The 20,791-nt window shown below is 39.2% G+C and overlaps 1 protein-coding gene across 13 annotated transcripts in view; it reads left to right on the top strand.

Moving 5' to 3' along the window:
• Phf3 (PHD finger protein 3) overlaps nucleotides 1-20,791 on the top strand; it is a 72,049-nt gene that overhangs the window by 13,377 nt on the left and 37,881 nt on the right. For 3 of the 13 annotated variants that reach the window (NM_001108791.1, XM_087566624.1, XM_087566621.1), the window contains 2 exon segments: nucleotides 12,734-12,895; nucleotides 18,385-20,104. The exons of 3 other annotated variants lie outside the window; for them this stretch is intronic. In NM_001108791.1, coding sequence (NP_001102261.1) covers nucleotides 12,734-12,895; nucleotides 18,385-20,104 — 1,882 coding nt within the window. 13 annotated transcript variants of the gene reach the window in all.

The raw sequence follows: 20,791 nt of genomic DNA, 5'->3' as shown, positions 1-20,791 counted from the left end.
TCTCAGAGGTTTTGGGGCAGTGCTTCCCAGTGAGCTTTTGGGTAGAGGCAGTTTATGTAGAAAGCCCTTAGTTCCTTTTCTTCAAAGGATGTCTTTGAAGGAAGTTGATAAATGGTTAGTGGGGCCATGTTGGTGTACCAGGTGCTGGGTAGAAGTGGTTTGTTGGCCACATCTCATCAAGTCTTCAGGACGCCTTAAGAGCTATAGATGTACACACAGTAACTGTCAGTTACATTTCTATGGCAGCAATAAAGTGCCAGGACCAAGAGCAACTTAAGGAAGGAAAGATTGATTTTGGCTCCGCGTTCCAGAGTGCAGGTGTCCATAATGGTTGGGAAGGCATGACAGCTGAGGGCTAGTGTAAGATTCTGGCTTATCATACGACACCTGCATACAGGAAGCAGAGAGGACAACACGAAGCAGGGGTAAGACTTTAAATACCCAAAGCCTGACTCCAGTAAGGTTGCAGCCTCGGAACCAAACAATGCTGCAAACTGATGACCCAGTGCTTAAGTGCGCGCTTGTGTGTGTGTGTGTGTGTGTGTGTGTGTGTGTGTGTGTGGTGGGTAGATTTCATTCAAACTAGAGCACTTATCAACAGGCTTGATTTCTTTCTATGCCCTCCCCCCAAGTTTATTAGTAAAAGCCACAGTACTAAGATTGATATAGTTTTCTGCTGCTTATGTAGTTGAATGCTCTTGTAATCAGGGCTCCAAAGCTGGTTCTCAGAATTTTGTTTGGTTTTATTTTCAATTAGGATAGAGTTTTAAAATATGTTTTTTTTTTGAAGGATAAAAAAGGCTAGATTTTTTTTTTTTAACACTGGGATTAGGGGAGATTAATAGAGTCTGCAGTGGCTTTTACTTACAATGGGAAGTGGGGAGGAGTGACATAACAGAATAATTAGCTAGTGATTGTGCAAACTGATGCTCTTAAGTAAATGCAGTCAGTAAGTACCATTGGATAGAAGTATACTACAAGCTGCTCAAAACATTGTGTCAGGCGGTTGTTATTTCAAGGTAGAGTTCTGCTGTTGCTGAAACTGTCACAGTCCTATCTCAGCCTCCTAAGGACAGCACTTTTTGTTGTTGTTGAGAGTGAGTTTTATGCTAGGTCATTTACCAGACTACAAACATACAGAAGCAACAGAAGAAAGTTTGCCTCAGGTATTATGGAGCTTAGCATCTCATGGAGAACGAGCAGCTTTTGACAAGTGGTCTGAGTATATTTTGTAAGGCTAGTTAGTTATGTATTTAACATGCATTCGAGACAGTGTAGCAGTAGCTGGAATGTTCTGAGCTGTGTTGTTATGCCAGGTATTCTTGGATCATTTCCCACAGTTGTGATTTCAGCAAGCAACCCTGAATGGCCATGCCTCTCTCACATATTCCTTCTGCTAGTTCTTATGTTTTGTTAAACACTTAATCTTTGTTGCAAATAGGGGAGGAAATAGAAGAGGTATGAAGTCATTTACAAAGAAGTTGGTTAACTCTGAGGGTATCTAAAATGATGACATTGTTGGATGCTAAATTGTTGCACTGACATTGTTGAATGCTAAATTGTTGTGGGCCTGCTTTTTCCAATAAAGCTAATATTTTGTAACCACTTTGAAGATCAGGATGAAGCATCTTCCTGATGAGATGGCAACTCGAGTAATGAAATGTAAAAAGGGCCCTTTGGTTGGATGGACAAGAGATAATGCTTATTAGATGAGTCAACGTTAAGACATACTGAAATTGCAATATACTCTTCAGTAGGAAATATGGTTGCTGGGACCACAGCCCTCCTGCATATGCCTTCCAGATACTAGCACACAGCACCTGGCTTTAGTCTTTTTGTTGTTGTTGTTGAGTTATTTACATGTGCAAGCCTGTGTATGCCTGCCTGCATAGAGTATCTGCATGTGACTGCAGCTGCCTGCAGCAGTCATAGCTGTTAGGTCCTCTTGCAACTGGAGTTACAAGTGGTTGTTCGGCACTTGGGCCTCAGGAAGAGCATAAATGATTGATCTCTACCACTGAGCTATCTCAAAACCCCCAAATGTATCTTTATAGTGTGTGTTCTAACTTAGAGTTTAAGTAAGGCTATCATGCTTGTGTGGGCTGCTTTAAACATACCGAGGTGTAGCATACTCAGAGCTACTGGGATAATTAAAAGAGAGAGCTCTGCCTGTTCCGTAGGTTTATATTTGTATATGTTAATGTGGAATTTCTAAGGTCTATGAGGTCCAGTGAGATGGCTGCTACTCACTGTCAAGCCTAATGGCCTGAGTCCATGGAGCAGACATGGGAGGAGGAGAGAGACAACCCTGTAAGTTTTCCTCTGCCCTTTACTTGCACACACCCTCCCTACACACATGAGGTAAATATAATAAAGATAGAAAACATTTGTAGACACTGAACTTGGTGCTTGTTATTGTGCTCTGCTGGCTGAGGCAAGAGGATTGCTGGAACCTAGAGGCCAGCCTGGGCTTCACAGTTTCAAAAGGAAACAAAACAAAACAAAATGGACAAACAAACAAACAAAACCCTTTTCCAAATAAAAGTACTCCTCAGCGATGAACAGCAAGAGTATGGAACCTGCGTGTGGGCGACAGGCATTTTTGAATAGAGTAGCACCTAGTCTATGATGTTCTTTTTTTAATTTTTAATTTTTTTATTTAATTTTAAAATTCAAATTGTTTATTCTTATCATTGTGGGTGTGAGTGTTAGTGTGTATGATGTGTATGTGGGTACCATGATGCCTAGGACATGGTTGAGGATGACTTGTGGAGTCTGTTCTCTCTTAAAGCCTTTTGGCAGGTTCTGGGCATGGAGCTCTTTGTTTGTTTTTATATGCTGAGTTATTTCCTGTACTTACACTTTTCTTTTTGTGAAGGACTCAGGTATCTTTTATGCTTTTATGCCAGTCTAATTGACTCCATACTTATTGACTCTTTTCTGTCAAGAAGAACAAGGAATAGTAAAGATCTTTAGGTGCTCTGTGTTGTTAGGTTTAAGCAGGGAAGAGTCCTGAGTAAAGATGGAGTGACAGGGACTGGACGCCAGCGGCCTGGAGAGGGTTCTTGCCTCGGGCCTTGTCCCTGTTCTATCATTTTTTTCTGTTCTGTTGTATGATGAATGCACCTCATTGGTTTTGCAATTTCTTGGTAGTGGCAGGTTCTGTTTTTAAAGAAGGAAAGCCTTGTTGATGACCCACATTCCTACTTTACTGCAGACGCCAGGAACAACATCTCACAGCCCTTTTCTTTCCTATGTCTCTTGCTGTTGTGGATTTACTCCAAAGATCTGACTTACTGGGTTATGTGGACCCAGAATGTTTGACCACAGCTTTAGTAATGCCAGGTTCACCGGAGAGGGAAAACAACTTCGTTTGGTATTGTGGATCCTGTGCACAGAGAGTAGTTGTCACATCAGTAGGAAGGTAGGTTGGAGAATGCAGTCTTTGTGAGTGACGTGTACTCGGATACAAGATTAGCTGAGTGGTCCTGAGCAGTCCCTCGTAGCATCAAGCTTGCCTGCTGTTTACTTGTGCTCTGTACTGATGCCTCTTCCCACTCCCATGTCACTCAAGGTGCGTGGAGTACTTGGCTTATTTTCCAAACTGATCCTGCTTCACTTGTCCAAGACTTTCAATGCTGGTTCCAGTTTTCACCTCTTTAATGGATCCTAAGCATTCATTTTTGTGACTTAAGGAGAAGGTGAATTATTGTAGTGTCTAACCCTGAAGATGTGTGTCAACGTAACTGCTTGCTTATTTGAAGCCTCATTCTTTTGGAGGTGTCAGTGTGGGGAGGAGTGTGTGTGTGCATGTGTGTGTACGCGTGAGACCAGGTGTCCATGTCAAGTATCTTCCTTGGTTACTCTCCACTTTATTTTGAGTTAAGGTCTCATGTAGTATAGGATGTCCTTAAATTCACTAGATAGCCTAGTGATCTTGAGTTCCTGATAGTTCTGCTTCTGCCTCCCAGGCTCTTGGAGGCATAGACATTCCCTGGTGTACCATGTTTGCTATGCATTACTAAAATCCATCTTTATGGAAGGAACTAATGTGACTTAGTGCTTAGATCTTTTCATAATAGAAGATGCTATTGTATTTGTAATACCAGTCTCATTTGTAGAACATTTAGCTGGATTTGTAAAATAAAAATGTTTAACTCATCCTTAAAAGGAATAATTTCTTTAAAGCCCTTGCTATGAAAAAAAAAAAAAACAAAAAACAAAAAACAAACAAAAAAAAAACTTGCTGTGATATCTTAAGAGTCATTTCCTATTCTTTTAGTGCAAACACTCATATTGTTTATAAAAAGTTTTAAAATATAGAGAACACTATATTGATAATGCAATATGAGGGCAAGCATGTTTTTAGGGATCAGTTTTTACTACAGGTTAAAAAAAATTAAAGCTGCTGTATAGGGGAGTAGAGAGCTGGCTTAGCAGTAAAGCACTTGCTTGCTCATAGAGCACCAAGTACAGTTCCCAGCACCCGTGTCAGGCAGCTCACAACCGTCTGTAACTTCAGCTCCAGGGGAGCTGAGGCCCATCTTACTTCTGAGCACACCCACACTTGCACAAATAAGTACTCTCGCAAACACACATACATTACAAAATTAAAAATAAATCTTTGTAGAAATATATATAAGGGATTGTAAAACTGACATTTTATTTAAGGTATGATTTTAATGTATTCTGACTTCATATCCCCCTGAATTTTGCTAAGTACTCGACATTTATTTTAAAAAATATTGATATCTATGTCTATCTATATAGCTATAAATTTTTATTGTGTGTGTATACATGTATGTATGTGTATGTGCATGTGCTCACTTGTGTGCGTGCAAATGTGCAAGACACGTTGAGCCTGTGGAGATATGGAAGTCAGAGAGAAACTCTGAGGAGTTGTTTTTGTTTGCCTGTCATCAGGCTTGGAGGCAAACACCATTACTTAGTGAGCCATTCTCTGCCTGTATGACATGCCCCTGCCTCCCCTCCTCTTTTTATGAGACAGGACCTCTCCTGCTTGTAGACCAGACTGGCCTCAAAACATGGCAGTCCTCTTGCCTCAGCTTCCCAAGTGCTGAGATTAAAGACACCTCTGTACCTTGACATTTACACCTTATGAAATGAGGAGACTTTAATTAAAATATCTTTTAAGATTTTAATTAAAGTTACTGAGTTTGCGAGTGTAGGCACTTCTGCCCCACAGTGTATCTGTAAAGGTCAGAGACTAACTTGGGATCTGTCCCTGCTGCATCCAGGCTCTAGGATAGCTGGTCTGTGAGCTCTTAATTTACATTATATTGTTTATCTTATTTATTTAAATCAGGGAACATATATGACATTTCTGAAATCACTCTTTTCTATTGATGACTTTTTTCCTTTTTCTTTTTCTGAGACAGTTTCAGTTGTAGGCTTAGAACTCCCTTTGTAGTTGAGGATGGCCTTGAACTTCCGATAATCCTCTCCACTTTTCAGATCCTAGGATCACAGACAGGCATGTGCCACCCACACCCCATTTTGGTTCCCATAAATGGGACTACATCTAGGGCTTTGTGCATGCAAGGTAAAACTCTACCATCTGCATTGCTATACCCATCCTTAGCCTTCAGATCAGTGCTTTCTGAAAAAAGGAAGACCACCCATCCCAAGAATGCCCTACATTACAGACATTTTAAAAGTTTTGATGAGGTGATGGCTTGTCCTTTGATTCCTTTACTTTAAATTGGAAGTGAGGATTAAAAGCTTGATTAAACATATTTACAAGAATTCTTCCTGGGTGAAACTTTTCAGTTAGTATTGTATAATTTTACTGTGTTTGATGTGGAAGTCTTTATGTTAAGTTCGTTTACCAGGCTGAGGTTCTGTTGAAGCAGAAACCTCATCTTTAGAATTTGAGATAGCACGCTGTCTGAAGAACGGTAGCTTTGCTGGCCTGGAGACTCCGGTTTTCATCAGGTTCCCTTTCGTGGGTCCCAAGCCTCCGGCACAGTGTTTGCTGGCGTCAGTTATAGCCATCGGCTATTTTCTAGTTATTTTAATTCCTGTGTATTTGCTGACGTTCTTCTAGTAAAATTAAAAATGTCCTTATTACCTACAAGATGGTATGAAATTCTTATTGTGAGACTGTGAAAGGGATAAACCTAGTATTCATTCAGCAGTTTCAGAATTTATGTTGGTGAAATAGTTATATTGAACACCATGCAGTGGGCCTGCTATCCCTTCTCATTGTTACAAAGACTGTGGATCAAAAATCTTTTAGCACGGACATATGACCCTGTGCTCCATTTGAGTGCTTGTTTTATGCTTGGTTTTGATGTTCATCCTTTTCCCCTACTTTTATATACAAATTATCTTACATGTAGCCAGTGTAATATATGTCTAATGACTGTTAACTGTGTTTTAACACACACACACACACACACACACACACAGCTGTGTGAAACAGTGTTCTTTGATTATTTTAAAATGTGAAGCTTTTGTTTTTACTTTGGCTGCAGCCACATCTTTTTTTCTACTTCATATATGGTTACTCTCAATTTCAGAATGAAAGATTTTCCTGATAAGCAGTGTCCCCAAAATAAATCTGTAAAAAGAGGTTAGCCTGAAAATTAAGTTGTTGGTAAGTTTTGCTTAAAAATATTTTCTAGAATTAGACTCAACATTGATAATAAGTTTGATGCACATTGGTGACAGGGCAACTGTCAGTGACCTGGGTTAGTGAATAAGCAGTGTTCACCGACTCTCAGAGAAATGCTCTGGTGACTCTTTAGGAAATCATTTCCACATAAATTTTCATTAACTAAGAATTCATTTATGAAGCAGCCTATTGAAAATTTTACTTTTCAATGTTGATTTAGTTGTTTTAGAAAATACATTACCGCCATCCTTCCCCACCACTCACATGCCCACACCCACAGGGTGACAGTGATCTTGGCCATAGAATCCAGATCCTTATACACGGCAAGCAAGTGCTCCACCACAAGCCGTATCCCCAGTGCCTTTGCATCATTCTTCATTAGAGATATCGTCAACTACTGTTTTAATAGGCAGGGCTTCTGGTCCTTCCAGCAACTGGGCCAAAGGTAAATAAATGTACTTGGATAAAAGAATCATGATTGAATAATACATTTCTCATCTTTGAGTAGTTTAGAACATTAAGCATCTTTTATATTCCATTCATTTATCTAATTGAGAGTCTAGCAAACAGAGATTAATAGAAACATATGGAATAGAAATTAGTTGTTGGCATATAACACTGTAGGATTAAGCATCTTAACTGAAATGAACTTGATAAAGGGTTGGTATTGTGGAACTCGGAAAGAATCAGAAAGTACTAAGGTTATCAGGATACTCTGACTTCCAAGCCTGTGGTGTAGATGGTACACGGTGTGGATAGTTGGTTTCAAGATAAATGTACGCAATGTACAGGTGAAGCGCTGGCACACATCCATGTATTTATTGCAATGATCAGGATTTTGCTGCTTTTCACAGACTAAAATGTTTCTTAGATTCGCCAACCTTAATGCAGGGTTGATTGGTTTTAATCTTAATTTTTAAGGATTTAGTTTCTAGACATTCTAAAAAAATTAATAACTATGTTTTTTAAGGGAATAGCCTTTATTTATTTCCTTATGTCTCTGTGCCTTCTAATCTGTGTTTCTATACTGTAAGTATCCTCTGTGAGGGCCTACTCAGCACTTCTGTAATCTAATAGAGGTATTTTAGTTCTTTTTGATTGAGTGGGTTGAATCTAGTAGAACATAAAAGTTCTAAGTTTTTTGAGGTAGAGAATTGTGAACTGTGGTGTTTGTGCCCATTAGCCCTTAAGATTGAACAATGTGCCCTTTTGCAGCTGTTCAGACATTGACACTGTATCAGAAGGCATAAGCACAGTTTTTACCCTCATGGGTTAATATTCTACGTAGCTGTGTGCATACAGTCACCAAAGCTCTTTCCTGAGGTAGTTTTCATTGCTCAGGCTTTACTTGGTAGGGGAAGGATACATTTCTGTAAGAAGTTGTTTGTCTCTGTTTTCTTGTGTATGACATAGTGTTGTTCAGTTTTCACCACTATGGTGAATATCTTAGTAGTAACCAGGTAACAGGAAACAGGTTTATTTTGGGTAAGTCTTGTATGTTTCAGTCCACAATCAGTTTCCTCTTTGCTTTCAGGTCTGGAGAAGCAGCATATCATGGTTACAATGTGTGGTGTAACAGAAGGGCTTGGCTCATGCCTAGGAAGGAATAGGGTGAAAAAAAGAGACCTTTATCCCTAAACACCTTTCAAGAACACACTCAGAATTCCATGAAGACCTTCCACTGGGCTTTGCCTCTTCAAGTTCCTACTGCCTCTCATTAGAGCTTTCCTGGAGACCAGGCCTCTGACCCATGGACCTTAGGGAGACATCTACGACTGATTGGGGCCTGATTCATTGAAATGAAACACTCAATGTGTAAAAGTGATTTATGTTTCAGTAAGAGGGCTGAGTTTTTAAATTTAACATCTTTTCCTATTTTATGGTAAACACAATTCTTATTAAGTAACATTTCAAGTATCAGCAATATAATGCTTAATTGCATAATTCTATGTAAGGTACTAAGGTTTGCTTTGACTTAAAGGCGGTTGCTTGCTTGTTTTTTAAGTGCTGTATTGTTTAAAAAGTGCTGGAGGATGCAGTTATTGGATACAAGTTCCTGCCCTCATGTAGCTAACAAGTATAGCTGTAGGATGACGAGAGATTATAGTTGTTTCTTACACAGTGAAAGTCACGGTATATTTGAGTATTTGCCATGAAGAAGCGCAGCATTGGTAGCTGTGGAATTGGTCATTTGCCTTGTAAGCAAGAAGGCCTGACTTTGACCTGGTATTTTTGATCCTGTTATTTTTCTCTTACTGTAGTGAAATACTGTGACCTAGGCAGCTTATAGAAAGAAGAGTTTATTTGGGCTTATCTGAGCTCCAGAGGGATAAGGGTACGTCATGCTAGGGAAATGGCAGACATGGTAGGAACAGAAATTGTGATTTTCCATCTTCAAATGTAAGCACAATGCCTCTGCCTCTAGTGATGCCGTCAGCAGCAAGGCCACACCTCCAAACAGAGAACCAAGTGTTCTAGTACATGAATCTAAGAAGCTTCCTCGTTCAGACCACCACAGATCCACAGAATTGGCATAAAAAGCTAGGTTTGGGTGATGAGGTGGCTCAGTGGATAAAGATTTTTGCTACCAATGCTAACTGCCTGAGTTTGGCCCCTGGAACCCAATTGATAGGAAAAGTGAATATGTTACTGCAAATTGTCTTCAGATCTCCACATGTCGGCCATGCAGTGCACATGGTCTCCACACCCTAAATACATACATGCATATATACATATATGTATGCATGCAGTAGCTTTTTGAAAAATTGGGTTCAGTGATGTGTGCTGATATTTCAGTTCAGGCAAGACAGAAATAAGAGCGTTCCTAGGACTTGCTGGTCTGCCATTTTTGTCTGGTTCCAGCTTCAGTGAGAGACTGTCCCCATACTAAGGTAGAAAATGCATAAGGAAAATTACTGCCGAAAAATTTCCCAGGGTTCCACACATAGGTACCCATACATGTATAAAGCATTCATACAAAAAGTAGAAACAACAGATAGTAGCAGTATTTGGGAGACATGTAGTGGCCAGCTTTCTGAAGATCTTGGGTACATTATAAATGGAAGCGTATGAAAAGAGATGATTAGTCAGCTGTTTTGTTAAAGTAATTTGATACAAATCAAATATTTCAGTCATGCCTAGAGTTGTTTTTACATTTTTACAATCATTTATAGCTTTCTGCTTTCAAGAGTATAACAGGTAGGCTGTGCAAATGAGTTAGGACATTATATATTCTAGCTAGCTGAAAAGACAGACCTGAATAATAAAAATAGAGTAAAGCAGGTCTTACACAAGTACTCTCTGCCCCTCCCCCAAAGGCTCTTGTCAACAGTGTTTATGTCATTGCTAGGCGTCCTAGGATTGCTCTGTGAATGCAAGTGCCTCTTGCTTGCATGCTTGTAGAGGTATTGGGCAGAGTTCAGATGGAAATACGAAACCTCAGCCTGTATCTTTGTGTTTTCCTTAGTTGCTTAGTAGGTTAACCCGTGCCCCTGGTGCCCTGCTGCCTTTCTTGTGATGTCCGGTATTTAGGTGCCCATTTGGGGTTTTGAAACTACCTTTCCACATGTGTTTTCTACAGGTTGCTTGCAGTTCCGTGGTGTGGAGCATACCTATTTTTCCTTTCTTTTTTCTGTACGTGGAAGGATTGGAGTGTGGTGAAAGCTCTTTGGCTCTTCTGTGACAGCCTTTACCGTGGAGCCTCATTGTCAGCACTGCTTGTATTTACGAGTTTCAGCATTTGTTTACTTTTCTGTCCCTCTACCAAAGACAGTTCTGAGGCTGGATCACCATTCTCACTTTGTCAGGCCACATCAGTCGTTACCATGTACCATTTATCTTCTGTCTCAGCCGTCACTGATTGAACTTAATTGATTTTTGCTGTCTTAAAGTATTTGTTTGTTTCCTCATTCACATGTCTCACAAATCTATTTTCCAACTTGCTTATCTCAATTTCTTCTTATGCTTCCCTTACTGACCTTTAAGTATTGGAGTGTCAACAGGTTATAGATTTTTGACAGTTATTTTATTTATACTCACTTTAAAGTCTGTTACTTGATTACCTAACTAAAAAAACTAAAACCCTTTATGATTCAACTCTCCAGTGTGTTTGTCTCGGTGTGTGAGGGGTGGTGCGAATGTGTGGAGGCCTGAGTGTTCTTCAGAAGCCATTAATGTTGTTTTTGAGACAAGAGTCTCATATGTACAGACAGGTCGGTGCTATTGAGTTGTGCATTAGACACATTAAGTTAGCTTCTTAGGAGTGAGTGTGACACTTAAGCACTATGTGTTCCTAATATAGGTAAGAATGTAAGTAATGCTGCTAAGTGGACTTATTTTTATATCCCCGTCATTATAGTCAAAGGCTCGCTGAGTCAAGTAAAACAAACACATGTACATCAGTGTAGTAATATAAGTGGACAGGCAGTAAGGGAGGCACCATTCAGTAACTTGTAAAAGATTATAAGCAACTTACCTCAAAACACTTCAGCTTAAGGCCAGTGAGATAAGGCTGGTAAAGGTTCTTGCTGCCGAGCATGAAGGCCTCAGTTTAAATTCCCTGGGATTTCCATGGAAAGAACAGGATTGTGCATGTTATCCTCTGACTCACACACACACACACACACACACACACACACACACACACACACACACTATTTAAAGCTCATTAATTGGCCGGTGGATTTAAGAATTAAGTGTCCCCAAGCCATTATTAATTAGCCTCTTGTGAGTGATTTTACTCATCAAGGTTAGTCCCCCCTCCACTGTAATATAGATGTGTGCATTGTGAAGTTTGCTGACAAAGTGTAAGAGTAAGAAACTAGGATAACAACTATTCCTTATCTACCTTAACTGCTAGAGATAATCTATGCTGACAGGCTGTGTTACATTCTGTGGTTTTTATGCACCTTTACAATGCAAATATATATATAATTCATGTGCTTTATATAGAATTGAGAAGTGGTGTTAATTTACTTTAAGTACTTAATGTAAACTCTTTTCTGAGTATGTGCAGTAACATAAATATTTGGTCATGATATTTATAGCCTCACTGGATTCCCCATCTCTCTTTCTCTCTACCTATATTGTATCTTAAAAGAATCCTGAGGAATTTCCCACCAGTATTTTATAGTGCATAGTGTAGTGGTTAAGACCGTGGACTCTGAGAATAATGCATGCTTTGTAAGATATTTGGAAGACAGATGAGACGTAAACCCTTGCCTTTTATAGATAAGGGTTGATACTACAACTAATGTGTCTTCATGTGTGTCCTGTCAGTCTTTCTCCTGTTTGAATGGACATGTACGTGCATTTCATTTATATGACTTCTTGAACAAAGATTAGAATGTTTTCTGGCCAATATTTTATTTGCAATTTGTTTTTCCACTGTTTTTTATGTTTATCTTGGGAAAGGGTTTGAACAGTTTTGTGAATCTATTTGTTGCCAAATTGCTCTTCATGAAGATTGTGTCATTTGAAAGTATACTTATTAAGAATTTCATTCTCTTTAAATTTTAGGATAGACCACTCTCTTGTTGAGCTCTTTCAAATGACGTTCTTCTACTTGGATACAAGGATGAGGACTAGATAACTTCTAACCCCTAGGATGAAGATAGTAGCTAACATTTGTCTAGTGCTCTAAAGTTTACAGAGTGAGTTCATGCATCATCCCTCTAGATCCTCACAACAGCACTGTGAGGTAGGTAGGACAGGTCCCGTTACTCTCCTTTCAGAGATAGAAGAAACCAGTGGACAGGCTAAATGCTGTAGTCACACCCCTCCATCCTCTCTGATTAAATGTATCCTTACCCATGACATTCTCAAGGGGAAAGGAGATGATAACAGCAAGAGTTGAGATTAGATCAACAAGGATTACTACTAATTCTCTGAGTAGTTACCTCACAGAGTAGACATTGGTCAAATGGAACGGATGTGGGTGCTTACTGGTAAAGTACCGCATATGTTAGCAATAGACTTAGATTTTTATGACTATACAATATCACATTAAAACACTTTGATTTTTTTTCATGTACTGCTTTTAAATTAATAACACACCCAAAATTTTTTTAAATAATTTTTGTTTTTGTTTCTTTCTAGTTGTTGGTCTTGACGATATTATGGATGAAGGAGTTGTTAAAGAAAGTGGTAATGATACCATTGATGAAGAAGAATTGATTTTACCTAACAGGAGTTTGAGGGACAGAGTAGAAGACAATTCAGTAAGATCACCAAGAAAATCACCTCGTTTAATGGCACAAGGTAATCCTTCCCAAGAGGTTAAGCCAGAAAATCAGATGCATAAAACATGAGTATTAGGTTGTACAATGCTAAGCAGAGTACCCATTCATCCACGCACCTATCCACCTGCCACTTAACTGATCACTAGGGTCTCTAGTAGCCCAGGTTGAATTCAGATACTCTGTGAAGAAGCTAAGGCTGGCTTTGAACTCCTGTCATATTACCTCCAATTCCCAAGTACTCAGACTATAGGAGTATTCTAGTCACATCTGGCTTGAAAAATTGTTTTTCAAAGTATGTTTTGTGGTATAAGTGTTTTTAAATTATTAATTTTTGGGATTCTAATGTTATTACATTGTTTCTTTCATTCCATTCCACCATCCAAACTCCCATATATCTCTCCTTAAATTCTTTAAATTCATGCGATTTTTTCTTTTATATGTGTATGTGTTTCTAAATACACAGATAGAGCCTCTGAGCCTGTATAATGTTACTTCTCTGTGTTTTTAGGGCTGAACATTCGATATTGGATAACTACTTAGTGTGCTTTTCCCTGAAGAAGGCCATTTCTCTTTCTCAGTGTTTCTCAGTGGTCTAAGTGCTTTGTGTAGGACTGAAGCTTCCTGGGGCTCCCTGTCCACATTAGCTTGTCCATTGTCGCCATCCTTGCTCGCTCATGCTTAGGTAGTCATGGGTGTAGCCTCTGACACACTAGGATTTGCAGTCATCGAGCAAACTCCCTCATCCTTCAGCTCTTACAGTCTTTCCTCCACCTCTGCTGTAATGATTCCTGAGTCTTCCTTAGTGCTGTGTCTTAATGTAGATGTATCCATTGGAACTCCGCTCTACAACTCTGCAGTTTGATTTGTGGTGTTCTGCAGTGGTCTCTCTCTGTCTGTTACAAAGAGAAGTTTTCTTGAGGGATGAGAGCCACACTTACCTGTGTGGAATGTAAGGATACATATTTAGAACGTAGTTAGGAACTATGCTGGTTTTAGAAAAGTGGCGGTTGTAGGTTCTACTGTAGGTTCATGACTTCACTGACTGTTGCTAGGTTTTCAGTACCAGGCATAGTTTCCATCTTGATTGGATCTTAAGTCCAATTAGAGAGCTGTTGGTTACTGCCAAGGTCTGTGTGTCACTGCTGCATCCTTAGGGTTATTGTGCTGTGTGGGTCGCTAGTGAGGTTCATAGGTGGTGTCACAGCTGGGTAGGCCTTTTGGTGGTTCCTTTCCTCCTTTGGAAGCTAGAATGCCACCTTCTGGTACCATGAGAGTGTCCTCAGGGCGAAGGCTTTCAGGTCAGTTTCAGCTTGGGCATCTGGGGCCTGTGTCTCAAGTGTATGGTGTCTGTCTTTAGCAATAGAGACTTATCTTCTGCCGCTGGTGGCAACCTAAGGTAGCAATAGGTTATACTGTTTTGGGAATCTCTTGGACAACACTAACAACTGAAAAGAGCCTCATGCCTGCTGTTGGGGTTTTTTGTTAGATTGTCTTTGGCCCTAGGAGGGAGTATTATTATTAGCCCAGATAAGAAAATTTAATTTTAACTATATATATATGTCTGTCTGTCTGTCTGTCTGTCTATCTATCTATCTATCTATCTATCTTTGTTTTACAATTTTATACACACACACTATACATTGGTCATATCTCCCTCACTATTATTTTCCTTCAGTCCCTCCCACTCTTGCTGAAAATATCCTTGTTCTCCCTCCAGGTCTTTCTCTCTTTAGTGTTTCTGTGTGTCCACAGCATCTTATCCCACTTGCTTGTGTAGACATGGGTGAGAATAACTTACTTTAGCGAAGACAAATTACCACAGGAACTGATCTGAGAATATGACTCCATTTACTACTTACGAAGGTGTTTACTCTGATTTTTTTTTTTTGTAGAGGGGTTGAGTTGCTATATGCTGGATGGAAGCTTGTAGAATCTTTTTCACTATTTAAAAAAAAATTTCATTACATGAAATCTTGGCATATTAAGGGATATTTTATGTGTTAAGGTTAGCTAGCAATTTATTTGGGGTCTATTGTTCACTTCTGGAAATGTTTTTTACACACTTAATTCATTTTCATCAGTATCTCTTCTAGAGTATCTTTTTGACTTAATCTCTTGAAATGATTTCATTTTCCTCTGACCTTCTATCAAGTTTTGCATTTCTAATGCTCAAATGTTTCATTTTGTTTGGGGAATGACCCTAAAAATAGCAATGTATTTATCTTTATTAAAATTATATAATAGTTTTTATCTTTAAGTTACTAATACCTTTTATCTTTATTAGGATACTCAAAATGTTTTAAAAAGGATTCATCTCCTTTTTGTTTTGAAAGAGAAAAAATTAATATTTTGGTTTTTGTCCTTCATTTTAGAAAACTTCCTCCCCTTTGTTTAGGAATTCCCAAAAATCAAAGAGCTGAGCAAACATCAAATATAGAGAGATTCTGTACATCACAGGGTTAGTCACTGGCTGCTGCCAGCAAGAGTCACAGCATTGGAAGATGGAGTTTTCTTGGGCCATTGAGGAGGGGTTTGTAGCCTGAAAGGGCAGGGTCACTCTGTTGTCACGCTTAGTTCATGGGTAGAGCAGTTCCTGCTGTTGCAGTGACACTGAGGGAGGGAGGCTCACTAAGTCTGAAGTTGACATCCCTAAGGGGAGCCAGGCCTTGGGAAACTAAGGAGAAAGGAGCAGTGAGTTCAAAGGAATGCATGCTGTGGAAAAACTTAACTGTGTGGACTGAATTTATGAACTGAGCATTACCTGTCTTTAGGGATTCTCTACCAGAGGTCAGGTTACTTCTGTGGTTTCATTAGCATATTTTGTTATTTTGGTACCCAGCAAAGGAAGTTGATAGAGTATCTGTCATCAGTATCCTATATATAAATTCTGTTTCACAATTACCATTGTTGTACTGCTACTCTCAACTGTGGCATTCCTAGTATAGAACTCGTTTAGGGCTGTGGGTCCCAACCTTCCTAATGCTGCAATCCTTTAATACAGTTCCTTATGTTGTAGAGACCTCCCCCCCCAACCATAAAATTATTTTTGTTGCTATTTCATAGCTATAAGTTTGCTATTGTTTTATAAATATCTGTGTTTTCCAATGGTCTCAGACACCCTCTGTGAAAAAGTTGTTTGTCCCCAAAGGGGTCACAGCCAACAGGATGAGAACCATTGCTTTAAGGGCTAAGCTCTAGGGTGTTAATATGGTGGATTTGATAACTTGCCAGCCTAGTGTTTGTCTCAAGAATACTACTTAGTTGTTCCTTGCTTGAATCACAAAATATGTCATTGTTTCCTCTCAATCTTTATTTTCTGTAGATTCATACCTTAAAAAAAAAGATCCTTTACTGTAGCTAAGGGAACAAGGGTTATCCTTATCATAATTTCCTTGGTATATAATTTTAATCAATTTTTAAAAATCGGTTCCTTGACACATGAGTTCTTGAGACTTTAAGAAATAATTAAGATTAAAAAATATAGAAAAAATAAGGTTTATGTTTTTTGTTTTTTGTTTTTTTGTTTTTTTGGCCTATAGGAAGGCATGCTTCAGATTAAGACAGTTTATATTTAGAGAAGTAAAGGTGGCTTTATCCTTTGCTTAATAAATTTCTTCCTATTTGAAACTAACATTTCATCAGAATATCCTTAGACTCGGCCGACTACCATGCCGCTCTGTTTTTACCAGCTACTTTAAAGCCACAGTTTTTATTGTTTTTAGTGGTTTCATTTCAGACATGTATAGAGTTCAGAGCTTAAAAGTCACCTAAATACAGAAATAAAACTCTGGTTGTTATTTTAAAACTAACAGAGCCTATGATGAACAGTTCATAAACCATTAAGTAATATTCTCTTACTTATTTTGTCTTTGTGTTGTATATGCACATTTGTGTGTGCATGTGCAATGTGCACAATGCGGTGTGCACACCAGGTGTGTGCATATGAATGCCAGAGGTCGGTTTCAGTTGGCTTTTCCCATCACCTTCTACCTTATGTTTTGAGTCAGTATCTCTCACTGAACCTGGAGCTCCTTGGTTCAGCTAGGCCAGGATCAGTGAACTCTGGTGTCTCGTGTCTCAGCACCCAACCCTACATCCGGCACTGGGCTTACAGATGTGCGCCTCCATGCTCATTCTGTATGTGGGTGTCAGTGATCTCAACCTCAGGTCCTCATGATGCCAAGCGCAGTTTAGGGTCCGAGCCACTCCCCAACTGTAAAGTTGTAAAGTTGTCAAGTGAGACACAGATGTTCAGAGAGCGACCCCCCCCCCCCCCAGGGAAATAGAAAGGGTCCCAAAGTGTGGGACGACTAGGTAGTTGATGTCCCAGGGGACACTGAAGAGTGAGAGTGCTGTTAGTTACAGCAGGACCTACTGTGTCACCTTGACAAGGAGCACATTCACCAATAGTCTCATCCTCTATGGGAAGGGACAAGTTGGGGGACATATTCAAAGTAGTGTGTAGTAGGATTTTATTTTGAATGAGTTAGAGTAAATTGACGTGCACGTGCGGTTGATAGAGGAGCAGAATGGTGTGCCTTTATACTCAGTGTGACTTTAATTCCAAGTTGCTTTTGTATTTAGTGAGATTTTAAAGTTTTCTTTACTTCCAGTTCTTTTTACTGTGCATTTCCTTTTTTGGGATGATTTTTCAGACTCAGGACAAAGGGGAAAAACTTTATTTAGTAGACTCTGTTAGGAGTACTGTTAAAGAAGGGATCTTCACACTTTTTTGTATTTTCCTTATACTTTTTTTCTTTAGTTGGCAGTTTCTGTGTGTTATTCTGGTGCAGACTTTAATTTCTTGCATAGGAATAGTATAGGGACTGGAGATGTATGTAGCATATAAAATCGTAAGTATGTAAATCTCAGCATGTGAGAAACAGAGGCAGGAGGATCGATGTTAGGGTTTTGAGTCTGGCCTAGGCTACATGAGACCTGTTTCACTTCTCACAACATCCTTTAGTGTAAAGGGGGATACACTAAACTAGGAAATTTTTAGAGGTTGTATCTTGAAACAGTAGATCTTGTTTATGATACTTGGTTTTGTTTGTATGTAAGACTTTTGGTATTTGTACTTGTTTTTATATTATTAGAAATATTTGATGTTTAAAATGTGATATTTCTTTAAGACATATTAGTGGTAATGAATCTCATTTTGCTTACTTCGATTTCCATCTCTTATAGAAATGATGCCTAAAGAAAATATTTCTTAAAAATTGGATGAGCTTGAAATTTGTATTTCTGTTTTGTCTGACAGAATTCAAGACTCTAATAAATGTAAATTAACATGTTAGGCTATATATAATATATATACACACATATGTAATATATGTTATGTGTATTAATGTATGTGTGGTCATCCAGAGTAGCTCTCGGTAAATTTTTATTGATAAAATCAGGTAAGTTTCATAGGTCAGAATAAGGAAGTGATATATTTTAAACTACTGAAATAAAAACACACAGCAAATAGCTAAGTTATTTTTATTTTATTTCCCCCCATGATAGAACAAGTAAGAAGTTTGCGACAAAGCACTATTGCCAAGCGTTCAAATGCAGCACCTCTAAGCACAAAAAAGCCATCTGGGAAGACTTTCTCTACCTCTAAAGCAGGGGTGAAACCACCAGAAAGATGTCAGGGTAAAGAAGAAGTTTATGCATCACTGAAATCTGAGCACCCTAAGGAGAGCAGAAGGAATAGCCGACATGCTGAACACATGGACATGGTGCTGGAAGTCTCAGCATCTTCAGCTGATTCTCCAGTGCCATCTTGTGTCGGAATGAAGGAAGCAGCTGAGCTCCATCCCAGGCATGCGTGTAATAACCAGGGCGAAGTGAGTGCGCCATCCCCGGACTTAAGTTGTTCGCCTCCCTCAGAGGCTAGTGCTAGTGCTGGTGTGGGAGGAAAGAGAACCGAAGCTCTGATGGAGTGTAAGACTAGCAGTAGCCCATTATTTAAGGTTTCAGTTAAAGAGGATGAGCAAAGTGACCTTGTTTCCGGTGAACTGGATGACACCATTGAAGGAGTGAATGCAGTGGGAAGACTTGAGCAAGAGTCAGAGGAGATAAAGTTCTCCTGCGAAGGTGACCGGATGAGCACGGAACCTGAATCTTCTGATGTATCCAGTGACTCTGCTTGTACCGATAAAAATAAGACAGAAAAGAATGAAGGGGCGCAGTGTCATTTGGAATTGAAGAATACTGTGGATATTGTTGATAAACCTGAGAACTCTCCTCCAAGCAATCAAATGGAAATGCTGGACTATGGTGAGGATGTGGGGACTAATGATGCTCAGTTACAGAGCACAGAGTTTACTAAGTCACATTTGGAGGAGGTTGACACTTGTGCTTTTGAACCAGAAACTAGTACTTTTGAAAATACTATTTGTGATGTTCCTGACCAAAATTCAAAGCAATTAAATATTACTCAAAGTATTAAAATGGAAACATCAAATCTTCAGGATGATAGAAGTGGTTTAGGGCCCAAAAACATGAAATCCAAACACACAAAATCTGTAACTCATTCTAAACCAAGCATGACCATAGAGACACCAAGAAAAACTGTGGCAGTAAAGCCTGAAGTAGGTCACAGCAAAACTAAATCTAATGCCAAGACTATGAAGCGAAATGCTGATGAACCAGAGCCTCAGCCTGATTGTCAGAGGCCAGTCAAAGTGAGAAAGAAACAAGTTGATAAGGACTTGAAGAGTCAGAGTTGTAATTCTGGAGTTAAATCTGTGAAAGGCCAAGTCCATTCTGTATTGAAAAAAATACCCCAGGATCAAACTGCAATGCAAATTTCCAAACCTTTAACTCATTCTGTTAATGATAAACTTCCTGGTCATTCTGGTCACTCCTTAGAGAAGCCTCCTCATCCTGGACACACTGGACACTTAGTGCATTCCAATCAGAAGCAGAGTCATAAGCCTCAGCCACAGGCGGGAGCGGTGAGGGTCACTAGCCATGTGAGGGATGAGCATGAGCATCCAGGCACTGAGCACCCTAAGGAGGAGGACAAACTGAAGCCAAAAAAACTCGATAGGAATCTACAGCCTCGCCAAAGGAGAAGCAGCAGAAGTTTTTCTCTGGATGAGCCTCCACTGTTTATCCCAGACAACATAGCTACTGTAAAAAAAGAAGGGTCAGATCAGACCACCTCTGTTGAAAACAAATATATGTGGACTCCCAGCAAGCAATGTGGGTTTTGCAAAAAACCACATGGCAACAGGTGTGTGTGTGTGTGTGTGTGTGTGTGTGTGTGTGTGTGTGTGTGTGCATTTGTGCATATCTGTATGGGTGTGTACATTGGGAAACTTGTAGGATGAGGATTGAGATTTGTGTGAGAACTTTCTAATATGATAAAAAATTATTTTAATATGCAGAGACGTCCAAAAACCCCTTACCAATCTTGGATAAATGATAGAAACCTGGAACCATTGGATTTACAGCTAGATCATTGTAGAATATCTTAAAAAGCTTAGTCTGACCAATCTGATATGCATAGACATGTTTTGTCATTGTAACCAGGTAGAATTTGATGGAGTCATTGCATCTGATAAAAACCAAACCCCTTTTGCTAATCAGAATTGTTATACTGCCTCAGGACTGGGGGTTATATGTCATTTTATTTGACTGCAGAACTAGTAATAAAATGTAACGCTCTTAATGGAATGGCTATTTTTCTTTTAAGCTGTTATTTTTTTTAAATGATGCACTTGAAACACCAACCACTACAATTTCAAAACCAACATACTTGACCTTGGAACTAGGTTCAGTAGCAAAAGCAACTGTTAGATGACCTAGCTGAATTTTGTAGGTGTCATGGAGTAGACTGAAAGTATGGATTTGGTTTTGGAACATTTAGTAGTTTAAAGAATTTGTGAGTTTTGACCTTTGAAAACTGAGTCGACGTTAC

This window comes from Rattus norvegicus, chromosome 9, assembly GCF_021556685.1.
Source record: "Rattus norvegicus strain SHRSP/BbbUtx chromosome 9, alternate assembly SHRSP_T2T, whole genome shotgun sequence".
Classification (NCBI taxonomy): domain Eukaryota; kingdom Metazoa; phylum Chordata; class Mammalia; order Rodentia; family Muridae; genus Rattus; species Rattus norvegicus.
Note: the sequence above shows the minus strand (reverse complement) of the source record. Positions and strands in the feature narration are given on the sequence as shown.